Source organism: Hyperolius riggenbachi, chromosome 3 (assembly GCF_040937935.1).
Source record: "Hyperolius riggenbachi isolate aHypRig1 chromosome 3, aHypRig1.pri, whole genome shotgun sequence".
NCBI lineage: Eukaryota > Metazoa > Chordata > Amphibia > Anura > Hyperoliidae > Hyperolius > Hyperolius riggenbachi.
This window is the reverse complement of record NC_090648.1, coordinates 340,585,018-340,605,409: the sequence shown is the minus strand read 5'-3', so window position 1 is coordinate 340,605,409 and position 20,392 is coordinate 340,585,018. Positions and strand designations below refer to the sequence as shown.

General features: G+C 42.5%; 1 protein-coding gene across 7 annotated transcripts in view; it reads right to left on the bottom strand.

Annotated features, from left to right (window-relative positions):
* The window catches only part of LOC137563885 (uncharacterized), a 348,893-nt gene that overhangs the window by 276,905 nt on the left and 51,596 nt on the right, over positions 1–20,392 (bottom strand). For all 7 annotated transcript variants that reach the window (XM_068276935.1, XM_068276936.1, XM_068276937.1 and 4 more), the window contains one exon: positions 8,944–9,015. Coding sequence is in view for 4 of the 7 variants with exons in the window: in XM_068276933.1 (XP_068133034.1) it covers positions 8,944–9,015 (72 nt within the window). In the remaining 3 variants the exon portion in view is untranslated. The remainder of the gene's footprint in view (positions 1–8,943; positions 9,016–20,392) is intronic.

Below are 20,392 nucleotides of genomic sequence, written 5' to 3'. Positions count from 1 at the left end.
GCCATGGCGACGGGGGAAGCACTAAAGGAAGTCCCGTTCAGAACAGGATTTCCTTAGGGGAAGACGCGCCGGTGGCGATCGGAGGGGCTGGGCGGATGCCGCAGGGAGGGGGGAATCATGTAGCTAGTGCTAGGCTAGCTACATAATAGAAAAAAAATATACAAAAAAATAGTGCTGCGCATCCACCCTGGCGCATTTAATAGAACGCCAGGGTGGTAACAAAGTTATTCTTCCAGTAAATCTTGTGGTGTGCTGCAGTTTTACTTTGACTAAATTATTGGGGATCCCAGAAATCTCAAGCTGCAGCCTGGAGATGTGGAACAACATGAAATATACTTGTCCTAGCTGAAGTTTTAACACATCTCACATAGCCTTTCTTCTATTGACATTTTTTAGCTGTTTTTCAGATTCTTTTCACTTTTAATTATTTACAAACTAATACATCCTTCATTAGGTTGGTCATATTAATAGCTGTGTCAAACATACCGTGTCTAGCTCTGTTTGCTATAGGAAGGGGACATGGTGATAGTAATGGACCACAGATGGCATACTATACCTATGCAGTATTAATGAAGTCAATGCAGAGCAGGTCAAAACATATTCCTGCTTCTATTCTCTTTTCCATAATCAAATTAGACGGCAACAACAATCTGCTATGTTTGGATCCATGGAGACAGTCCGTTTATAGACAGACAGTGGGTTGACATGTCCCCTTATTTTCCAATCCTTTACAATGTCACTGAAGCAGATAAACGGAAACCTTTCACAACTCATGCAAATGCTATTTTCTGTAGTTATTTGAGGGACATTAACCCCACAGGTGTCTTTACAGAGCAAACCGTGCTGACGTGCTTCATACAGCAAAAAAAAAAAAAAAAAGATACTAAACTTCCATACAATGTGCTAGTTTAAAAACTGTCTATCAAAACTGTACTGCAGATTTGGACACTGTTGATAGAATTAATACTTGGAAACTAAAATGATCTTCAGGAAGGTGTATATCAAAGCACAACAATTCATTTAATTTAGCAGGTGATATATGACATATATAAACTCAAACTTTTTTATGTGTTGCATAGTAACAAAGTTCCTTCATACCTTAAAGGAAATTTAGAGCAGGTTTTACATTTAAAAGAAACCGAGTCGAAAAAAAATAAAAATATTGATACTTACCTGGGGCTTCCTCTAAATACCTGCAGGCCATGAGCTCCCTCACCATCCCCTGGGCCGCTCTGATTTTCCTCTGGCTGACTCAGTGAACGTGTTCAGTCCCACTCAGTTGCACACTACTGTGCATGTTCGGCCCGGCAGGGAGCATTCTGCACTGGCTAGCAGGATGATCGGAGCAGCCGGGGGGGTTCAGAAAAACACCACTGCTTTCCATTGCAGCCTATGACATTCATCTCTATCAAGGGGAAAGGCCTGCTGACTATTATGAAGTGGCGATCATTGTGATTGCCATTATACACAGTAATATGGCAATCATCAAAATGACTTGGTGACCACCACAGAAAAGTAGTGACCCCAGGAAATACTGATTTTGTATAAAGTGACAATAATGGATTCTTTTTTTTAGTAGCAATTATGCTATTTTTCTCACGTTCAACTGATCCCCATCTTTATAGAGACTGTCCTAAATGCTGGTTTCACTACTATAAATGAGATTGAAGAAAAGAAAACCTCACCAGCCAGGAAGCAGACAATAATTACAAAAAAAACAAACAACCATATAAGGTTCTTAACAATTGGTCACTGTTCTAAAATGTTTTATTGCCGCCTGTGAACCACTTTGAATGTGTTCTCGCCATTTGCGCCAACCTAGGCTTATTATAGGGTTATCATACAGTGGTCAAAATTTCTAAAGTCAGTGACAAAAACATGCTTGTCAGTGAAAAACTTGAGTTTGTCAGCAACATTACACCATAGCGGTGTGAAAGTTTGGTTACATCATTTAGAAGAATTATTTTTCTGATATAGTTATAAATCTGAAATGTGTATTCGAGTGTGATACATTGGCCTCAATTCACTAAGATCATGCTGGAGATAATAAGGCAAGAGAAAACTTACCTCCACACAGTTAGAGAGTTATCTTATCTCTTCATTCCTTAAGTTGCCTCCTCTGTAGTTAATTTCACACGCAGTTAATTAACAGCCTGTCTTTAACTCTGGAGTTATTTTAAGGATTGGAGAGTTGAAGGCCCATACACACGTCGGATTTTTCCTAACGACGGGTCGTTTGAACGTCCCGTCGTTCAGTCGTCCGCATGCCAAATCGGGCGTGTGTACAGACTGTCGTTCGGGTGATGAGACTGATTTTGAGCGATCCGCCTAGCGGATCGCTCAAAATCAGTCTCATCACCCGAACGACAGTCTGTACACACGCCCGATTTGGCATGCGGACGACTGAACGACGGGACGTTCAAACGACCCGTCGTTAGGAAAAATCCGACATGTGTATGGACCTTTAACTTAAAGACAGAAGAGTTAACTTTAGGTTTGCCTGAGGCAAAATGTTTCCTGAATACTACATGCCTTATCACCATGGTAACAACTCTAGCTACGTTATTAAAGACAGGAGATAAGCTTAGTGAATTGAGGCCATTGCAGTAGCAATAGGGGATGATGAGGTTGCAATCACACCAGGGTTTCTGGGCATGAGGTGCCGCATGGGGCCCTCTTCTGATCATTGCATTAGCACTTATTTAGTACTGTAGTGGTAAAGACACCTCTATATGTGCTTTGAATAGTTAAAATCATCATCATCATCATCATCAAGCCATTTGTTTTTCTCTGCTTACACCCCTCTCATACTTGGAAAGCAAGTTTTTGTGGTCTGTATTATAGGATTAAAATATATGCAGTGCTGAGGCAGAGACTCTGTGTAAACCCTGCCCTGGGGCATATGACTCTGTAGCTAAACCACTGGTGTGATGTATCCTTATCTTATCCCGAGTCAGCTGTCTACCAGAGAGGGTGGGCAGATCTCCATAGCCTGATTACCCTTGCTGTCTCCTGTGACAGGCGGTTGTTACAAAGTTTTATGTGCTGCTCTTTGCCACACTGCATAAGCCTGCATTTTAAATACAGATTAATTTCATCATGCTGAATCTTCCTAAACAGAAAACCAATGGTGTATATTAGTTTTTAGAAGTGTTTAAACACCTGCTGACATGTTATCATCAATTCTTCATTAGTTTGCTAGACAACAGTTACATGCACTGTTACATAATAGATGAAAAGTGCCTGCATTAACATTATGACTAATCCATTATTGATACAGCAAGTTAAGCAGAATCTGTTGACAGAAGACACAAATACTTCAATGGACCATCGTGTAAACACATTGTGCATGTATCTTAGTTTTCCTTTTAAAGGACTCTGTCACAGCCAAAACACCAGTGTGACGAGGCTCCAAGGGAAGCAGATGCTCCTCTGCTCAGGTGCTGTTGTACATAGGTTGCAACATTCTAGTGATCCATCCAGTTTAGACTCACTGACATTTTGTGAACAGGGGGCAAACTGGACTGAATATTGCCATTTGCTGTGTAAAGAGAACATGATGGAACAGATATTGGGGATGTTCTCCCCTGTTCTGAAGGCACAGTGACAAGTACGGTGGCGCCACAACACTCAAAGTTTCTCAAGGCTGTTGCCGCAAATGTCTTTAGTTAAAATTGGCACTGCTATTTCCAACACTATCTTGATAACTCCTGTTGGAAATTATTGATTCTACAGGAAATTGCATGTTGTGTAACAGGCATAACAGTAACAATTTCTATCCCAATCTTTACTTTTCTTGACCTCCCTAATTAAATAAATTAAGAAAACTTACCTATTGGTATGGAGTTCTGATAAATACTTTTGTATTGTGCATTTGTATTAGGCAGGGTTTAAAGTAACTGCTCATTTCTGAAAAGCAGAATGATGGCCGTAGTAACAGCTATAGTATCAATAACACCTGCTATGGGGCCCTGCATGTCTGACTCCCTCAGCCATCCACATAATCTTTCTGTGGCAACAACCAAAAACAAAGAGCGCTGAGACACCTATGCCATTGCCAACATCCGCACATACTCTAGTCTTCTCTTCAATACTGCCTGCAATACCGCCTAATGCAAGACAACCCATGTCCTGCAATGTAAATGGCATATCATTCAATAAATAAAAAAGTTAATGTCCTGGAACTCCCTTCCACCATCTATCAGACTTTCCCCCACCTTCAACACATTCAAGCAAGCCCTCAAAACCCACCTCGTTAAGATGGCCTACTCACCCCCTACCACACAGTAACTGTCTACTGATTACTTATTCTACAGCCCTACCTAGTGTGTCTATCTCCCCTCACCTTAGATTGTAAGACTTTGGCAGGGTCCTCCTTTCCCTAGTGTATTCTACATTATCGTGTGGCCCCATCATTGTGCTCCTCTCCTATGACCGCCTCGTGCTTCCATTAATTGGCCTACCTAACCAGCCAGAAATCGCATGATCATGTATTTTGCACCCTGTTTGCCTTGTATAGCTTTGTCTTATGTTGTATAACCTTGTTACATCTGTCATCCTTTGAATCATTGAATGTATTTATTGTCCAGCACTGCGTAATATGTTCGAGCTTTGTAAATGCAATAGTCCTATACAATAAAGCGCAAGTGTCCCTGCATCTGTCCCTGTGTCAGTGGTTTGTGCTACTGCGCATGTCAAGCACTGACAGCCGTTGGGACAGGATGCAGTGTGGACGGTTCGGCCGAACGGGCGGATGTGTGCACGCTTGCGGCGAGTGCATGCGTGGGTGGTGGGTGCGCGTGCACTGATTGACAGCGGTGGCGGCGTGAAGAGACCTAGAGCCCATTTTTAAATGGCCTTAGGTCAACTAGTAATAATACTCCTAACATGCTCAGTGACAAAGCAAATGGTAGCAGAGTAGAAATCTTCATGTGTTTTTCTGTGTGGTTTTGTAGGCTCAAATAATGACAAAGATGGATGGATATGTTTATACTGGTGGAGAGAGTATTTTAATGCTAATTATTTAGTAAAGTATCTTTAGTCTACCCTCTGCACTCAGATCAGGTGCAGTCTTATTAGTAGCCTCAGGGAGTTATTGATGACTTTGCTTCTTTCAAAAATGATCCTTGAAAGAAAATAAATATCACCAGTCATGCCCATATATTAAAGTCCATCTCTGTCCAAGAGCTCATTACCTCTATTTATTTATGGTAATTTTCCTTCAAATACCTGCTCTAGAACTAGTATGAAGATGCATGAAATTAAGTAATGACAGATCAGACCAAAGTGTTTTGTGATACAGAAAAAAATGAAGTAAAAGTACCCATATACAGAAGAGGATTGCGTCAAGGTATAGATAATCACAGTGAAGTCCGCATATAATTCCGTAAGCCCAAGTAAATGTAACAATAGCTATGTAGAACAATTGATATGACTTGTCATTGGTCTCATTGCTAAAGAAAAGCGGTCAATGGCCTCTAAATGAGGCGATCACCCAGCATGAACTACCCAATAGATGTGGGTGTTGGGTTAAGAATAATTGGGTATATTATGACGAATACTAACATTATGCAATGTGGTAAAATGAGCAGCATGAACCACAGATCAAAACATTTTATAGTGTAACTGTAATGATAAAAAAAAATGTTTGCATGTGTTACAGATTACCTTTAAAGTGATTTTCCACCTTTCATGGAAAAATAACAAGGTGCCGGTCCCCCTCATAATGTTTTCATATAACATAGGCCTCGATTCACTAAGCTTATCTCCTGTCTTTAATAACGTTTCTAGAGTTATTACCATGGTGACAAGGCATGTAGTTTTCAGGAAACATTTTACCTCAGGCAAACCTAAAGTTAACTCTTCTGCCTGTAAAATAACTCCAGAATTCTTAAGTTAAAGACAGGCTGTTAATTAACTGCATATGAAAATAACTACAGAGGAGATAACTTAAGGAATGAAGAGATAAGATAACTCTTTCACTGTGTGGTGGCAAGTTTTCTCTTGCCTTATCTCCAGCATGATCTTAGTGAATTGAGGCCATAGTCTCTTTTACTCCTCTTCCACCCACTAGTGGTGCTCAGCATGCTCCATTGCTGGGCACCCACATGCACCAGCGTCCATGCTTGGTGGTAGAGTTTGCACAGGAAGTACGCCATGACATCATGACATCACAACAGCTGCAGCCCACAGCTACAGTAGGTCTGTTGCCAGGATTTTTGCTGCCTGGGTCCATTTTTAAACCTTGGCTTCCGACAGATCTATCATCATCTGGTCTAAAAGGTCTTCTTGATTTAGCAGTACAATGGTACAGCTTGGGCAAAGACAGACACATGCATGGTAGAAGGGAGCTCAGGGATGTAATAACCTTACACAGTGTGGGAGAGTGCCAATCACTAATTTTAACGACAATTGTTTGCATACATTTAGGGCCTGAGCCCACTGGCGCAGTTGTGTCCGCTTTTCAGTTACACATCAATGTTATAGATGGTAAAAAGCGGACAGAAGCGGGCACAAATGCGTCAGTGGGCTCAGGCCCTTAGTAAGCATGTAGGATAAGTTAATTTTATAATTATTCTAATGCTTTAAATTCTATAATCAGAGCGCAAGTTTCATATTTATGAACCCCATTTTGTTATGAGTCTATATATATAAAAGTTTGTTACACGTCATGTATAAATAACCCAGTTTTGACTTATTGATGGATGGCACAAACAAAATAGTGTCCACTTACATAATCTGTTTGGCCCCATTAAAACAGCAATAGAGAGTTGAGTATACAAAGACAGATTAGTGTTGTGAATAACCTACTTAACAAAGTGCAAACACATGCATCACTGTCACAGGTATACCATGTTAATTATGTCTAGCCCCACTGGTGGCAATGAAGATACAGTAGACACCTGTGAGGTGGACATTTAGGTCAAGCCACAGGAATGTGTCTTCTGTGGTACACCCCCTGAAGCCAACCAGTTAGGAACAACTACTGCAGCAATAGATCGTCCTTATATAAGGATAAAACAATATATGGTTAGGCTAGCAATATCTGATAATAGCTAAATGCAGCATGATACATTAGTAAGGTGGTGTTATTATGAAAGAAGTCCAGTTTAAATGTGCTAACATAATACATAAAGGATACAGCAGTTAGCTGTGTAGGTATATTCTGCCTGTTCGGGACCTGCTTGACAAAAATTCTTTCCTTCAGAATTGATAAGCATTCACTCACATGTCTACAGAACAGGGAGAGGGTAGAGCCAGCAGCCATATCTTAAATCAACTTATCTTGGGGAAACAACAGTAACCATAAGCAAAATCCAGATTCTTCCTCCACGAAGAGATACAGAGTACTCAGCAAGCTCATGGTGAAGCAGAACTCCTAGGAGAAAATGCTATGGAAACAAATGTTTGCTTTCTTAAAACAGAAAGTATTTGCAATAATTCAGGTTGGAGTGAGCTCCGACATGTCTCCCAGTGCAACACTGCTGAAATATGCAAATCACCCACTGTTGTCCCTGTAAACTAAGCACACCTCCAAATCTGCTGGATTGCAATCATGTGTCAGCTTGTTAAATATAGAGCCAATATAATCCAACATGCATACAGACTGTTTCAGACTGATGAAGACCAACCAGTCTGAAACAGTCTAAGATATGAGGATGAAAGAAATACCTTGGTCTTGTGACTCTAGAACTCTGTTGAGACACACAGGTAATAGGGTTAGAAATTAGCACTAAAACCATGGGCCTGACTTGCCTTGTATATCAGTCCAGGCTGGTGGTGGTTTGGGATGCTGTAGAATGAGAGATCCATAGCATGCATGCACAGTTATGTAAGCATGAACCAACATCTTAAAGGAATGTTTTTGGCATATTCGTTTGGAATCTTAAGGTCCATACACACGGCGGATTTTTTTAAATGACCCGTCGTTTGGACGTCCCGTCGTTCAGTCGTCCGGACGTCAAATTGGGCGTGTGTACAGTCTGTTGTTCAGCTGATCAAGACTGGTCTTGAGCGATCAGACATCCGGACGACTGAATGACGGGACGTCCAAACGACGGGTCGTTTAAAAAAATCCGACGTGTGTGGGCCTTAAGGCACAAAGAACTGAGGTTGTATTAAGAGCAATGGAAGGCACTGTCAGCATTTAGGTGACACAAGTTTATAACCCGTAAATTGGGCCACAATAATGGTTGTTACTGTTTTAGCTGTTGAGCAGTTGCAATTGCTAATTCACTCATCTTTTTGCAGATCTCACTGTAGCCAAATATAAGCCAGACAAGGGTTGCAAATTTTGTCACTTAACAGACAGACAATTTTTAATAAACTCAGGTCAAGTTTGCATCATCAATTATGTTCTGTAATGATCTCCAGACCAGGCAGAGGCGGGACAAGGTCCTCCAGCACCCAAGGCTGAGGCACCAAAGTGCGCCCCTCCATCCCTGCCACCCCAGCCGCCACACACTGATTGCTATTAGACTAAAGGTCCGTACACACGCCGGACTGGAGGCAACGACGGGTCCGTCATTGCCTCCCGCTGGGTAGGCGTGCCAACGGCAGTCCGGCGTGTGTCTACGCACTGTTGGCGGACTGATACGGCTGTTTCTGAGCGATCCGCCCGTCGTTGCCTCCAGTCCGGCGTGTGTACGGACCTTTAGAGGTGCCACAGGGCCCTCAACCTCCCCAACACCCTAATATCTAGTTATCTGGCTTGCAGTCACTGCTATGTATCCCCTTTTCTTATTTCTTTCTGCTTCAAACACAATTAGGAATGACAGCTGAACGAATTGTGCGCCCCCTCCTACACTGCGCCCTGAGGCTGGAGCCTCTCCAGCCTATGCCTCGGCCCAGCCCTGAGACCAGGGGAACCTAAGTCAATTAGTTCCAAAATTAGATTTTATTCACATAAATAAAAAAGTATCACATCTACCTTAAAATACTTACAGTATAATGGTAAAGCCCCCTATCCCACAATGTTGCACTGTTAACAAACTTGACATAAAAGGGAGGTGTTTTCTGAAAGAAAAAAAAACATACAAATGTTTATAAGACTAGTACTAATAAAATAAAACTGCCTTTTATTTAAGCATAAACAACAACAAAAATTCTTAAAGGAAAACTCACATTTTAGCTAAAATATTTATGCAATTCTTTAATTCTGTTCAAATAAGTGTTTTTGATAATGTTTTGACTACACATTGCATCGGAACCAATGAGAATTGCCCTGCCAGGAGGAGTCTATGATTGCCTGAAGATCTGTCCTAAAACCATCTTGCATTGAATTTCTAGCACTGCCTGCAGGTATGTTCACCTCTGTAGCTCTCATTACCTTGGTTCTACTTCGCATGTTACCAAAAATCTGCCAGCACTTTCAAGGAACTTATTTTGTCTTCTCATGAACTGCTGCTGATTTTAAAACAATTTCCTCTCCCTCCATCAACTTAGCAATTATCTGCCACTTTCAGATCCCATTCTCACCTCTTCCTCATTTCTCCGCTCACTGCTGCTGGTGACATTTTCTCAAATCTTGACCCCTAAAATCCAGCTCAAAGTTCTGCTCACTATACCCCCCTTTTCCAACACGCATTAGGCATGTTGTCTGGCAGGGTTCAGGACTCGATCTCCCTGGTGACATTACAGGGCCAAGACTGTACAGACGCATCACTAGCCATCTCTAGCCTGCAAGTGGTGGCTGGGTTGAGTGGGGAGAACAATGCTCTTTGCCACCACTGGCTGACGTGTTGGGTGGCATTCGGACCGCTGTCCTCATGTCAGATTCTTGGAAACATGGAGTGCTTAGAGCCCTCACTCCTACCTCCTCTACAACACTTCTCCAGATGGTCTGATTGGCAGCCTTTCGGGCACACACTTCATTGTCTTGTATCGGATGTAGTTTGTATATTACAGCACAAATAATAAACCTCAGCAACGGAAGGTGCATTCCTCTTGGTTCTGTTTTAAATAACTGCCACAAGACAGTCTGGGTTGTAAATGCTGGATGAATTTGTGCTCAATATCAAGTAATTTGTAATAACATGTGGCATTAACTGTGGCAATTTGTAGTGCTGAACTGAAGGGACCACTTATTTTGTAATAAACATGACATTTTGTAGAGCTGCCTTTTTCCTGGGAGGAAACAAGTGCCGTATATTTCGGCGTATAAAATGACTGGGCGTATAAACGACTCCCCAACTTTTCCAGTTAAAATATAGCATTTGGGATACACTTGCCGTATAAGACTACCCCCTCTTCCAACGCACGCCAAATAAAAAATCATATACTGGTGCTGTGTATGTACAGATACTGGTGCTGTACTGTACTGTATGTGGTACCCAGTATATAACAGTATATAGGCAATTGACTGGTTGGATTGGTCAGCTCTCCTTTTCTGTTTATCAAAAAGGTATGGAAGAATAGATTGTGCTGTGCCCACAAAACACGCCTCTTCCACCCTTCTGGCCCGTCCTTGTATCCTATTTACCTTCTTCTCTGCCTCTCAGATCTCGCACATGTGTGCCTGCACCGCTTCACTTCAGTCCTCAGCAGCGAGATCTGAGAGGCAGTAACCGGATAGGGCGTATCACCCATCACCAATGACATCCGGCGTATAAGACGACACCTGACTTTTCAGATGATTTTCAAGGGTTAAAATTTAGTCTTATATGCCAGAATATACTGTAGTAATCTGTGGTTTCCCATGATGCATTACTCCGGAAAGCCAAAAACACATCCAGAACCGCTGGTATAACATGCTGGTTTTCAGGGGCCTAAAGATACAACTTGCATATTCAGGAGTGAGGCATCATGGATAACCACACTTGCTCACTTCAAGCTGTATTATCACAAATACCTTCCATTTTAAGAAGGAAATTTCTATTCATTGTTCCTTTTTAGAAAGAGGGCTTTTTAGTCTCTTTTAGCCCTTTATTCCTTTCTAGTGGTTCTGGGTCACCATCAGCTATCTGGGTATTCGGTCTCATAAAGCCAGTGAGTATGTGCGATTCCCAAGCAGGCCAATCACTACAATCGCCAGTGTGGTAATGCACCTTTTGCTGTGCAAGGCAAACCTGCTTAAATCAAATAAGTGTGCTTCCTGCCTTAATTCAGTTCCTCTCTAATAAATAATTTGAGTACTTTTGTATCCAACATTGGCAAACTAGTGCTTCTATAATTCAATCTTGCATGGTAATAAATGACTGTTGGATGACAATAATTGTACTTGCAATCTACAAGTTCCTTGCAGTAAATAGTGCAAACCCGACAAAGGAAAATAAGCATACTGTACATAGGATCCATGCTGTGTTACATAAAATGACAAAATATGCTGACCTGGATTTACAGTCTTCCTCACATTTGCTATGTTAGGAGACACAGTTCATTCCATGTATCTGCCTCCTCTGCACTGCATGGAAGGTATAGCTTTCTAGAAATTCCCCAGTGAAAAATACAGGTGATCATAATCTGCTCTACATATTCCTTTCTAAACTTACCTATTAAGGTGCCCATTAACAGTACAATTTTTTCATCAGATGCAGTCTTTAGACACAATTGTGGGAATTGCACAGAAAACTGCGCAGTGTGTGGCAAAAACCGATGTAATACGGTCGATTGGAACTGAAAATGTTGTCAATCCAAAAGCTGGATTTTACAGTTGTATCTGAAGAGTAAAAATGCCCTAAGGCCTTGTTCACATTGCGTTCTGATCGTGTTAACGTTCGTGTCGGGAGTTTGACGCAATTTTTTTTTGTGATTCCTGGCGCTTCGGTGGGCGGTGAGTTTTGGTTAAGCTTTGGTAAGAGCTTTTTCAGAGCGGTTTTGTAATTCACTCCCTGACGCAAGTCAGAAAGTGAACTCTTTGACCCGGAAAGTAATCGCTACACAAAGCGATTTTGTGAGCGTTTTGCCTTTTTTTCCTATACCTTCCATTGAGGCGGAATCGCCTCAAAAAAAAAGGTACAGGCACCGCTTTTCTGAGCGTATCGGAAACAAACCACTCAGATCTGATCTCTCTCGTAGGGAATCATCGCACAAGCGTTTTTAGGGCGATTTTGAAAATCGCCTGTGCTTGAAAAAAAAAGGCAAAAACGCCCTAAGGGCCCATTCCCACTAGAGCATTTTGCCGGCGATTGCTAGTGCTATAATACCCTATGGGTTCCTTCTTACTTGTGCGATTTGCGTTAATCGCTGGCGATTAATGCAAATCGGCAAATGCAAACGTGTAGCCTGCACCATTTTCAGGCAATCGCGTTTCCGTGCTATAGAAGCGCTAAACGTGATTGTGGAAAAATCGCTGCAGTGTTCAGTGATTTTTCTGCGTTAAATCGCAGAAAAATCACTCCCGCAAATGTCTGCGCTTTTAAGTGTGAATGGGGCCTTAGTGTCAATGAACCCTAAATGACATGTTTATGGGAACTATCGATAATTATCTTCCAATTACTTTTTTCGTAAAAATTGTGATGAAAGATCGCCATCTGATGAAAAAATTGTCCAGTTAATGTGCACCTTTACTCTTCAGAATATCAGATATTATTCTCCTCTTTTTGAATTGCATGTCAAATAACCACACTACAAACAGTATGCAGACTTGAAGCAGAACCCCAGTCCAAATGCTAAATACAACACTGCAAAATAGTCTGGGTCCCCATGTAACACGGGACTGTCCAAGTGATAGCTAATAGAGCCATATTATTCCATATCTTGCTCTAATGAAGGGCAAAAATACCAAAACGGCTATATGTAAGTCGTATTAGTAGGACTCTAAAATAATTAGGCTATATAGGTGTGACGAATCAACGTTTATTCGTCCTAAAAAAGTAGTTAGAGCCTTATAAAATATTCCCTGTCGCCACTATTAAAAGTGACAGCAGAGGGAAAGGCTTGGTTTATAAGAAGATCAGGGGAGCCAGGGGTTAACAGTCCCTCTCCCTGGTCAGATGCTAACAAACACTGGAAATACATTGCTTCTCCCATCCAAGGGTGGAATTTGTCACCTAGCCTTGCTGGGTAGTTATATAGCTCATCCATCAGAGGAAGGTGAGACATCAGCCTGACAGAACCAATCTATGCATCCACTGGTAGACAGCCGGGCACCGACCCAGCAGGAGTCCGACACACATAGCTGCCTTGTGGCCTGAGTTGAAAGGAGACAGGAATGATCCTTATCACGCCATCTGGCTCTGGCGGCACCCAAGCATTCAAAAAACTGAAGAACCTATATTTAATAAATAGGCACAGATTGGTAATATTTCTGGTGTTCCCAAGATCGCAGTTCCCTCAAATTCACGGAGTTTATTAGATTCCACACGACACTGGTCCTGAGAGATTTTCAGCCCTCTGGATCTTTCAGAACCAGTGCCAGTAAGGTGAAAGTGAGGGACGGTGCTATTAGCGATCCAGACTCCTCGTGTTTGGTATTAGCAGATTCCCCCACTTGTGCTGATTATGAATATTTATTTGGGTTCCTGATATTACCCACGGGCATGCCGAGAGCGGGCAAAATATGAATTGGCCCAAAACCTCTCCCTGCCTAAGGGGGCATTGCCTTATTCAAATTGCAAGGCTGGACTTGTATGTGTCATAACTCCTCCCACCTACAGTGAGGAATAAAACTGACATGAGCCAAACGTCCAGCGTCCTTTACCTTCAATCTGATGCCGAGTAACATCCTGGCAGCCCGCAGGGACACGGGCCAACCTCCATCTTGGAAATTCTAACAAAGGCCTGTTGGCCGCATGGCAACCGCCATTTTGGGACTTTCGCCAAAGACTTGCGATTGCCGCATGGACTACCAATAACGGTATTTGAACTGTATATAATCAGACATTCTGTTCATTCTGTTTCTCTTCCTCTCTTCTCTCTGTCCAATCAATCTATTCTAAAATAAGCTGTGTGTATGTAGTTTAGAAATAAACTAACGATTTTATCGTTCAGTCTTGTGCCTGTTCTGGTCATCTGATTGCTGCTATAACGAATCTGCCCTCTGAAGAGTCAGTCATACTACCGCATTGTTTTATGATTTGCTTATGATTGTTGATTTGCTAGCTAGGTTGTAAATAACCGTTTCTTCCTTCTAGGATTAGCTAGTACCAGATTTCCTGTGCGAAATCGATAACTTTCGTTTCTCGATTGTAAATACAATTCGAGATTGCATCATATAGGGACCCAGTAACCTTTCTTTAACGTCACATTGCTCACAGTCTTTAAGCCGTCGGAAGTGACTATTCCCCGAACGGTGACTTGAGCGTGTTGAACGCGATTGGGCTGGCTACCGTATTATGATAGCGTTGGAGACTGTCGGCTCCATACAACCCGACAGTGGTGGCAGTGTATTTACCCGATTTCCAGCGCGAAATCGATATTTTTAGTTTACAGATTGTATATACAATCAAAATTGTACATGTATGGGCACCTCCAACCAATCTTAACCGTTTACTACGCACACAGTGAATTTGCCTCCAGCAGTCTCTAGTGCATGAGACCTGCATGGCAACAGTGGCCTAGTAATACGGGATTGGTGGATGTTTGTCCCATTACATATTGTCGGCAGCTGCGCGACCAATCTTTATTGTCAGTCTGTTCACCGTACTTCCTGCGTATGCTAACGGGAGCAGATTAGACGGGATCGGCACGCTCTGTCGCCCTTTTCTTCTTACCTCTGACGATCCAGCAACCGGTCTCGTTGTCCGTCTGCGCCCGTACTTCCTGCGTACGCTAACGGGAGCAGATCTCGACGGGATCGCGGGGCTGGATTGTCACAATAGGTACCCTTTGGACTCCAGTGGCTCTGGATGTGTGTCTGGCTTTCAGGGACACAATGGGATGATTGACTGGTTTGTGATACAGATGACTCTAGACAGCCCAATCACAAAGCACATGTACTAACCTGACCCAGTTTTTCTCCTGCTTACTACAGTCAACACTGTGCGGTGAAGACATGCAGATTGACTTGTGCAGATCAGCAGCACAATGATTAATCATCACTGTGCTCTCATCCTGCCCAAGACCCATATGACCTAAGGTATTTATAGTAAATTCCAAGCATTTTCAGTGGGGATATCATGATTAGGCTGAGCTTCCAAATTTGAAACTGTTCCAAATTTGTCAGAACAGAAACAGCCTTTGTACATGCAGGCTGTGGTGGTGGTGGTGGTCGTGGTGGTGGTGTGTGTGTGTGTGTGTGTGTGTGTGTGTGTGTGTGTGTGTGTGTGTGTATGTGTGCTGCACTCCAAGTTGTATCTCATCACTCTGATCCTTGGTCCTTCCATACTAAGAGACATGTCGCTAGCCTGCAGGCTAGCAACAGGTCCATGAAGGACGCAGGCCAAAACCATCATACAAGTGTAATGAACAGCGGAGATATGGCCGCAACAGCAAGCGGCATGGCGGCTATCTCCGCGTCACAGCCGGCGGTCTCCGCCGCGCGGCTACACGCTGGTGCTCTGCCTGGTCCTGGTCCTTCTATTGCTCATAGACTAAGGGCTACGCGCGCGTGCCAGGCGACAGGACCTTTATGCATCTAGAAGGGGAGTCAGCTGATCAGGCGGTCAGCTGACTCCAGCTATGCTCCGGATTGGCTGAGTGACTGGGGCGGTGCTGTGGAGCGCTTGCAGTATATATAGGACAGGTCATTCGGTTGCTCGGCGTCTGCTGTTGCATATGCTACGTGTTAGCACTCAGACCTAGTCAAATCCCCAAAAAAGTGTGCTAGAACCAGCTGGAGCTGGGGATCCACACTTAGCCAGATTCTGTTGATAGCTTAAAGTACTAATTGAATTGTATTATTTGTTATGACCTTCTGCTAGCTTGACTACTCTTCTGTTTACTGATCCTGTACCTTTGCCTATCTGATATAGTTGCCGACCCTGCCTGAAATACTACTCTGATCTAGCTCTCTGTCTCTGTACCGTATCTGTCCGCTCGTTGCCAAACCTGCTTGTCTGACTCTTCTATCCTCACCAGTGAGCCTAGTCACTGGTGAGGGATTCTCTGCCAGTATCACCTGCTTTGTCTGGTGAATACTAGCTGCAGTACTATCTGAATCACCTGCCCCTCGGATGGTCAGTAGCTGCAGTACAGTCTGAATCACCTGCTCCTCAGGAGATTACTAGCTGCAGTACTATCTGAATCATCTGCCCCTCAGGTTAATTGACACTACAGTATTATCACCTCTACCTGCCCCTCAGGTAGTAGTGACTACAGTACAGTCTGAATCACCCATCCCTTGGGTGATCAGTACACTCATTGTTAACATGGTTCCACCCGCTCCTCGGGTGAACTATCTCACTATTGTATGTATCTCCAGCTTGCTGGAGTTTGTATTCCTGTGTTACATAGATATGCTCATATCTCCCAGCTCCTCTGGGAATAGCGAGTATCTCTATCATTACCGTTGCACCAAACACATATCCTCACATTGGTTGTCCTGGTCCTGTCTATACCAGTATTACTGGTGATTCTGCAGATCACACATAATCAGGTATAACGTCTATTATTGGTGATACTGCAGATCACCAATAATCAGAGAAATCTGTTCTTGCTGACACCAATCGTTAAAACAAGGGATCAAGTCCCGATCATAGTAATCATAGGTTTATATCTTGCCTTAGGCTTGGTAAACAGTGGCTTGAAAACAGTATAGACGTTACGGTAATTGATACAACAAACATGACCTGGATTTATTTACAAAACTGTCGACTATTAGAGGACTAAGAACCTGCAACAATTGCTTGTGTCATAGAAAACCAAGGTTTTTTTTTTTTTTTTTTAAAGAAGTGAGGTTACCCTGGAATAATCACAAAAATCACAAGATTGCGGTATCATACCCTTAAAGAGGAAGTTTAGCGAAAATAGGGAAAAACTAAACCAATACATTGCAAAGTGAGAAGTTAAGATATAGAAGCAAGATCAAGACAAGATTGATATTTGCCATGTAATTTGTTTTTATTGTTTGATCCACAATCAGCCTGCAGGTCATCATCTTTACTACTGGCAGACATGAAAAAAAAAAAAAAAAACAGACAGCACCAACTGTCATTATCTATAACCACACCCCCAAACAATGTTGTTTTTTTCTAGATATACATATGCACAGAGAAAGAGATTGGTTGCTTGGCAGTTGGAAACAGCCATTATTTCCCACAATGCAACAAGGCTCCCACAGTGTAGATGTTAGGACCTAGGTCCCGACATCACCCTGTGGAAGGAGTTTCACCACAATATCAGCCATACAGACCCACCTGATAATCTATTTGAGAAAAGGTAGAGATTTCTCATGGGAAAGTGGGTATCAGCTACTGATTGGGATGAAGTTCAATCCTTGGTTACAGTTCCTCTTTAACTTGCTAAACTTTCAGCAACCTCAGGGGTATAATTCTGTTTATAGTCCTAATCTGTCTATGCATACAACATTAAAAAATAGTGATATTCAGTACCAGTTACTGTAGATATTGAAACTCTAACAAGTGCTTCTCTGAGAGCAGTTAAAATTATTCCTGCGTCTTAATTCTTCAGCCACAATAGACCATGTAAAAAGAGAAACTGAAAAAGCTGGGGTTCATGGCCTTAAAGCTGACCAGAATACAGGTGGGATCACTTCACTTCTGAAAAGCTATTGTAACTGGCAGGAGAAAGCCTACTTCAAAGTAAGATGGAGTTCAGATATTCATTGCAAGTAAGTCATTTACTTGATTTTCCAATGAATCCGGCATTAGGCTTTCATTAACAACTGTTTGCATTTAAAACGGAACAGTAGCTGAATAATGCAGCCTGATCAATGAGAGCAAACTGAACAAGAGAAATTTGGACGCTTCTAAATGCAATTAACTTGTTTGGCGGTAATTACATATTGAAAGCTTAATCAAGAGCTCCTGTAAATTCACAAGGGGCTCCATGCAGGCTAAAGGTGCACAGTTATATTAAAAAGCAGACGCACCAATCTCTTTTCACAGCGCAGAAGAGGCAGGGCTAAGTGTGGTGTTAATGACAAATACCGCTCAGCTTGTCTGGGAAGAAAATCAGGCAGCCTGCATGCTGAATAAAATCAAGAATAGCTATAATGAATTGAAAAAACAATGGTGTTTAGTCAGAGACGTGCGGTTAACATACAAGTGCAGACAGGTGATGTAACAGAGGGTTAATGCTCTTTGTTTCTTCTACGCAAACACAAGCTTTCGAGTGTATTCCGATAAATGAATGAAGCCACCTACTGAATCAGGTGTATGAAGAAAAGCGGCCTGCACTCTTTCTGTTCCTTCTATTTTCTCTAATGAGTTTGAAACTAGATACCCAGAGCTGAAAAGGTCAGGATCAGAACTTGCAGCCCTACCTGCACTGCTTGTTAGATTAGAATTAAATAACATGAGGTTGTACGCCTTATCTAAGCTTTGATTTTGAATGTAAACAGGGAGATGGGATTCTACCACTAATTGAATTGGCCCTTTGTAATGCCTATCATTGATGGGTGTGCTCTGCAATTGAGTAAGATGTTATCGGCAGCATATAAACTAATTAGTTACACTTCAATATTAAATGGCACAAGTAAACCAACTGCCAGAGAGACATACAGAACATCCAGTAGCCCTCTGGGGCTTTGTATCACAGAGAGCCCTCAATTCGGCCAAGTGGTCTTATTTCTTGTATGGAGAGAGGATGTAATATCAGTACTACAGTCACTGGCTGTGCTACTAATCAGATAGGGTACAATGGGGTGTATTTACAATCATTTGTTAACATTTATGTGCCCACCTAGCACACGTACATTTTGCTGGATGTTACAGAATTTACACTCAGGACAGAATACTGCTGCCAGACTGCTAACCAACCAACCCCGTCACTGTCACATAACGCCAGTCCTGCACTCCCTTCACTGGCTACCTATTGAATGGAGGGTCCTATTCAAGATCGGCCTTCTGACATTTAAAGAGAATCTGTATTCACAAAATGAAGTATAAACAAACATCCCTGCCTGTTTGGGGTCATCTCCTAGCCCCCTCTGTAATATTTTTGCTGCTCTCCGCTGCAATAAAGAGGGTAAGAAAACTGTTTTATAAACGGTTTTGTAAACAGAAAAGATGGCCACCAAAACAGGAAGTACATCAGCAGAGCAGTGAACTCAGTTAATACACAGTGAGTACACAGAGAATTCAGTGAGTTGCACATTGAATTCAGTCTCCAGAGGTTATGTGCAAGTTTTGAAAGAGCTCTGTGTCAATGAAGCATGACAATCTGTGTCTTGGCTCTGCACTCTCGTCAGCCTGACAGGCAGCTTCTTCCTCAGCCAGCTATTCTTTGTTCAGTTTATCAGTCTATGTTTATCAACTTCACAGATAGCAGACAAGCTGACAGTGAGAGCAGGGACATTGTCTGTGAGGAATAATCATCACAGGAGCACTGGAGGGGCGTGGAAGGGGTTAACTTGTTCACATTACTGAAGAGTTGGCAGCCTTCCAGACACAGCCGACAAATCCGACAGGGGAAAGATACGTTGATTTATTACAGAGACCGTGCAAGTAGAAATTGCTGCAGTAAGCCAGAGCACAATGGAACAGCCTTAGGAACTTGTAGGATAGGAGAAATACTGCTAAAATTTGTGTTACAGAGTCTCTTTAAATTCCTGAATAATCTGGGCCCTGGATACATGAAAGATATGTTGCAGCTGCGTAGCAATCCCCGCATTCTCAGATCCACAGGTTCTAATAATCTAGTCATACCCAGAGTCCACTTGGAAACTTTTGGTCCCAGAGCCTTCTGTCATGCTGCCCCTACGTTTTGGAACTCCTTACCGCAACAGATCAGGACAGCTCCATCCCTGGACGTGTTTAAATCCAGACTGAAAACCCACCAGTTCCGTTTGGCATTTGCAGAAATATAACTTTTGTTGTGCGACTGTGAATACTTCATACTATTACTGAATCTGAGAGAGCCTAAGTGCTTTTGAGTCCTATGGGAGAAAAGCGCTATAGAAATGTTATTGTATTGTATAACGTTACTCTATTTGTATAATGCATGCTTTACGGTACATTTTGTGGCCATAGGATGCAAAGGACCAGAAATGTGGTACGCAATCAAAAGCTCTGCTATGGTCGGAACGGTGGGGGAAACGGCACTCAGAACCAGAGGCGTAGCTAGGGTTTTCAGCGCCTGGGGACAAAGACAATTTTTACGCCCCCTCTGGACAAAATGGGCTTGGCCACGCATCAGAATGTGGACATGGTCATGGGTGGAGTAAAAGGTACAAATGCTATTTAGATAGCCAGATCTGATGTACCCCCTTTCTTCAGATAGTCACGTGCGCTACCATTTAAATAGCCAGATGTCCCCCTTTAGATAACCAGATGTAAACCGCTTTTTTTGCTGCTGTTAACGCTTCTGCACTCCTCTGCAGAGGGAGGGAGAG